The sequence below is a fragment of the Agelaius phoeniceus genome, chromosome 33 (assembly GCF_051311805.1).
Source record: "Agelaius phoeniceus isolate bAgePho1 chromosome 33, bAgePho1.hap1, whole genome shotgun sequence".
Lineage (NCBI taxonomy): Eukaryota > Metazoa > Chordata > Aves > Passeriformes > Icteridae > Agelaius > Agelaius phoeniceus.
The window spans coordinates 3,248,485-3,254,250 of NC_135297.1; the positions used below are offsets into that span (position 1 = coordinate 3,248,485).

Sequence of the window (5,766 nt, forward strand, 5' to 3'; positions counted from 1 at the left end):
AAGAAAATCAGGATACGCAGTTGTGGATGGACAAACAGGAAAAGTGATTGAATCAGGTCCCCTGAGTGCAGGTTGGTTGGCACAGGCTTGCGAACTGTATGCAGTTCTGAGAGCCTTGAAAGGATTAAAAAGGGAAAAAGGGAACAATTTTTACAGATTCTAGGTATGCCTTTGGAGTGGTTCACACCTTGGCAAGAAAGGGGGTTGATCAACACCAGGGGAAAGGGACTGATGCATGGGGAATTGATCCAGCAAATCTTAGAAGCTCTAAGGGGGCCAGAGGAAATTGCGGTGGTCCATGTGAAGGGACACCAGGCAGGGATTCAGTTCCGAACCTGGGGGAACAATTTGGCAGACTAGGAGGCCAAGACCATGGCACTGATGACGGTAAGTACCCCAGAGATTGAAGGGATCGAGGTCCCAGATGACCCTACTCAACCCTCCCAAAAGGAGAATGAAAGTTATGAGAAGACTGGAGGGAAACTGGAAGAAGGTAAGTGGAAATTGCCAGATAGGAGAGAACTAGTCTCTAAAGGTTTTACCAGGAGGATTTTGAGGAAACTGCACCAGCAAACACATTGGGGGGCACAGGCCATGGCAGAAGAATTTTTGAAATTTTTTGGGTGCAGGGAAATTTACAAATTGGCCAAACAAGAGGTACAAGGATGCCTGATTTGTCAGAAAATTAACAAGACTAAGGCAAGACAGGCCATTCTGGGGAGTCACTCCATTGCATACCGACCAAAGCAATTGCTCCATTGCATACCAACCAAAGCTGCCCAAAGTGGGGAGATTTGTGCTTGTGATCATGGACAAATTGACCCATTGGGTAGAGGTTTTCCCCAGTCCACGGGCAATGGCTCAGACGGTGTCCAGAAAATTACTGGAGGAAATTGTGCCCCGATATGGGGTGGGAATTACATCGATTCAGACCAAGGAACTCATTTTATGTCAAAAATTGTTAAGCAGATGGCTGAGTCACTGGGCATTCAGTGGGAATACCACACTCCGTGGCATCCCCAGAGTTCAGGACAAGTGGAAAGGATGAATCAGACTTTGAAAGCACAGTTATCTAAATTAATTTTAGAAACTCAGATGTCTTGGCTGAAATGCCTACCCTTAGCCTTGGTTAATATCAGGATGATGCCTCATTCAGAGACGGGGGTCTCACCATTTGAAATGCTATATGGGATGCCATATAGGCATGGGATGCCGGTGGGACACCCCAGGCTTGAGGACAGTCAGATTCAACCATATCTGGTTGCGATCAACAAAAATTTACAGGAACTTAGGAAACAAGGGATAGTATCTCAGAGTGCTCCTCTGGGACTCACTATCCACAAAATTCAACCGGGTGACAGAGTGTTTGTGAAAGTGTGGAAAGATGTACCCCTCTCTCCTCACTGGGAAGGCCCCTTTCTTGTGCTTCTGACAACAGACACAGCCATTCGGATGGCGGAGAAAGGCTGGACGCATGCATCTAGGGTGAAGAAAGTCGAACACCAGGAGGAAGCGCCCGAGTGGAAGGTCACTTCTTCCCCAGGCGACTTGAAAATCAAACTCCAACATCCTTGTAAATGACCGACAGCGAGCGGATAAGTTGTATACTGTCTGACTGTGTATGCTATCCGTTTATACATTTCAAGTGTGAATATTGACAGGGGGTGTTTGTTGTACACTGTAGAAGGGGAAGAGGCCGAAGGGGCTGTGCACTCAGTGTCTGGAGGAGGAGCTTGAGCTGACTGACCGAATCCTAACCCTAGCCACAAATCTAGGAATCACCGAATTAGATTCACAGGAGTGAATCTAATTCACATTTTTCAGAATGGGGTGCGTGGAAAGCTTAGATCAAAGGCAGAGATTCTGGATGTGGAGTGCCGGAAGTCAATCAAGGTACTGTGCAGCTCAGATGCCGTCAGAATTTCATGGTGGGGCACCTTTAAAAGGAGGTATGTGGCTAGGTCAGAAAATGTGTTCCCTGAAGTATACTCCTGCTGCCGTGAAGATGGTCTTCCTCGCCGCTGGTAGCACCCCAGGGGGTGGAGGCAAAGGCAGAGGAGTACGCCTGGTGGGAATCCTGATTGGCCTGAGCCTGGCCATGTGCAGGACACAGTCTGCACATTGAGGTCCCGATGAGAGGCGGAAATGAGAGCTCTGCAGATGAGTGCAGAAGTTGCACTCAGGTGGTCCCAGTTGTGCAAGGGGATGGGAAACCCTCAGCATACCAAGCCCTGGAGGAGTGCATCAAGGAGCCTGGCAGGTACTGTTGGAGAAACAGCACAAGAGTCAAATTATGTAAATTGGACAAAGGGATTTGGTGTATCAATCCCGAGGCAGGGTCAAGGAACAGGCAGTCAGGCAAGCACCAGCATCAGATACGGAGGAGGAATGCAGAAATAACATCAATCCCCGTTTGTAACCAATGTAATCAAACAATGTGGGTTGGGGGAAAAACTGAATTGATTTTTGTCGCGTATCACCAGGTGAACCCATTGTGTTATGACAATGCAAGGCTGGGGATATGCACGATGAACGGGAAAATGTATTGGATGGGAAGAATTGTTAAATTTGATATCAAATTTACCCTAAGCAGGGAACCAATCATACTGGATTTGGCACAGGCAAATGAGATGATAGGGTGTGCCTGCAATATTACAGAGTTGTCTGCTTTGCGAAAAATAAAGACGGTGAGGATCCTGAGGGAAGAATGAGGGAGATAACTCAGGAATTGAAGAGAAGGGAGTCAGAACTGAGGAGAAAGTGAGTTGAACAGGAGAGATTAAAAAGTCTGGGAGAACAGTATGAATTACTGGAGAAACAATACGCTGATGGGGAATTACCTTCCCTGGACAGAAATATATTTATTGATTTGATGCAAGAAATTGCAACTGAACTGGGATTGTCAAATTGCTGGCTTTGTGGGGGGCTGAAGTCAGCAGAGAAATGGCCATGAAAAGGGGAAGGTTTGGCTCCAGAACAGCTTCTGAAATGGGACAATCCAAGAGTCTCAAAGTTGGCACAGAGGCCTGAGGAGTAGATTTTGGACCAGACGGTGAATGGAATCATTTGCATGAGTCAGGAAGGAAAGGAATATACCGAGATGGTGGGATACACTCCGTGTGTAACTACCCTGACGGTAAATTCAAACAACAAGGGCAAGGTCTGGCAACCAGAACCCCCTACGGGATACTGGAGCTGGAAGAATGGGACCAATTGCGAATGGAACAAAAGGATAGGACTGTGCTGGTTCAAAAATCCTGGAGCCAACCCTTTCCAATCCTTGGAGGGCCTGAGAGAATACTGGGGAGACCCAGGGAGCATAAATATCAGATGGAAAGCCCCGGATGGAATTTATTGGATTTGCGGGAAAAGGCATACAGCAAGTTACCCCCAAGGTGGAAAGGATCATGCACTTTGGGCATGATCTGGCCAGTTTTCTTTACTCTCCCTTGAACAAAAAGTAACCTATTAGGGGCTCTTCTGTATGAGGCCCTGAGGAGGAAGAGGAGAAGTTTGAAAAAGATGATACCTGTGATAATTGGCAAACAAACCTGGGGGGAGGAAGAGTGGCCGGCGGCAAGAATAATTAATTATTATGGACCGGCCACGTGGGCTCAGGATGGAAGCTACGGGTATAGGACTCTGATTTATCTGCTGAACATACTGATTAGGCTGCAGGCAGTGGTGAAATTGTATCAAATCACACCTCTGAGGCCCTGGATTTACTTAGTCAGCAGCACACCCAGGTATGGGCATTTGTGTACCAAAATTGAATAGCTTTAGACTATTTGCTGGCTGAAGAAGGGGGAGTGTGTGGAAAGTTCAATGAATCAGAATGCTGTATTGAGATTGACAATTATGGGGAGACCATAAGAGGATTGGCAGCTGAGATCAAGAAAGTGGCCCATGTCCCTGTTCAAAAATGGAATTCAATTTTGCAATCTTCATGGTGGGACAGATTGTTTGATGGGGCCTGGTGGAACCAAATTATGTTTTTTGTGCTGTGTTCAGTAGCCAGAATCCTATTCCTGCCATGTCTAATTCCTTGTTTTATTCGAGTGATTCACTCTGTGGTACAGGGGATGCAGATAGCAATAGTGGACCCGGAGTTGGCTTCCAGAGGCAACACACCTAAGATAATGAGTCTGGGAGAAAAGAAGTATGCCAGAAACGCTGCCAAAGTATTGACAAAATTTGACAAACGAGTGAAAACAAATGTAAATAATACTGAGTATCAGGGTGTTCCACAAGGAGAGTACAGGATAGTTTGATAAAAGTTGCTCTCTTTGTGAAAGACCCTTAATGGTGGTGGGTAGAAGTAGAAATAAAAGAATTTAGCAATTTGGGTTATAAAAGAAGCATGAATTAAATTAGTGACATAAATGGGGAGGGATTGTAATATATGGTAAGGATAATTCATGCTATTAATGTATGGTATAAAATATTGTGAAATCCAAACCATGTCTTTTGACCATCCTGGCCGGGAGCAGCTGTCTACTTAGATTCAACAAATTCCCGGACACAGGGACACACAATAAGATAATGATTGACAACTTAACGTAAGAATAGAAGCTTCCAGGACAATGATCACGGGTTTCCCAAGTTGCAGAGAGCCACCCGAGTGCGATTATCGCCTTGCTGATGGCACCTCTCAAGATAGTCAGCGGTGCCAACCTGACACATCTGAATACACGGCTTCTCCGGAGCCGATTGACACCAATGGCACACCTGGACTGGACTTTTGTCAAGCTCTGCACATGGAAAGAAACGGTGATGCGTGTGAAGAGTTACAAAGGAAATTTGGCCATCTTTGCCTTGGGCAGAATAAACTGTATAAAACCCCACTGCAAGAAGCAGTATTCGTGAACTGAGGGGGAGACTCTGACACTCTGGAGGTCAGATCCAGGTTTACCCAGCGTCAACCCCGGGCTCAATGCTGTCTCTTTGGCTGTGGTGGTTTCGAAGACCGAACGTCGGTCTCGCAGACAAATTAATAAATCTTTGCTAAATTTTTGATAATTTTGGCTCACGATTTGATCATTTATAACACAGAGAAGTCTTGGTTAGTTTGCAAATTATGTATTGTAGTCCCAACTTTGTCCCAAAAGAAGTCTTTAGTGATAATGTCTGTGTTAGTATCAGGAAACTGAGAAAGAATCCATTTTATAAATTTTTTTTGGATGGGTTTTGAAAGTTTACCTTTAGAGAAAGAAAAGTTGTTAGAAGATAAGATTTCTAGGATTAGTAAATATAAATCTCTCTCGTTCTGGGCTTGTTCCAAAGTACTAAGTTTTGACCCCATTTTATCCTGTCCCTTCCAGCAGTCAAAAACAAAAAAAAAAACCAAAAAAAAAACCAAAAAGGTAATTTGGGCTCAAAAAAAACCGTGCACAATAGAGGCTGTTTTAAAACTTACAGTTCTTCAGCTGTGGGTCAAGGTCTGCGGAAGGTGATCTGCCTTGTCAGTCTCCTCAAACAATTTCGTTCAGATGTAAATTTCTGAGGGTCAATCTGACACCCTCCTGCAGAAAAGTCCTGCTAGAACAAAGTGCTCTCTCCACAACGGCCATGGCGTTAGGAAAGGCAGTTACAATTTCCAAGAAATGCTGCTCTTGAGTTCTCTCCTTCTGTTTGGTGCACCACGTGTCCCGGCCTCCTGCTGGGTTCAGATTTGCCCCCAAGCAGGGAGCACGATGGATAGCTCAGTCCTCTGTGGGACAGACTGCCCAAAACCCAATCAGCTCTCAGCTCCTGGCAACCTTTAGC

The 5,766-nt window shown here is 45.5% G+C and overlaps 1 protein-coding gene across 1 annotated transcript in view; it reads left to right on the forward strand.

Moving 5' to 3' along the window:
- Positions 1–372: 372 nt before the first annotated feature.
- The window catches only part of LOC143696327 (olfactory receptor 14J1-like), a 9,217-nt gene continuing 3,823 nt past the window's right edge, over positions 373–5,766 (forward strand). The window contains exon 1 of the mRNA XM_077192462.1: positions 373–493. Within this exon, the coding sequence (XP_077048577.1) occupies positions 373–493 (121 nt within the window). The remainder of the gene's footprint in view (positions 494–5,766) is intronic.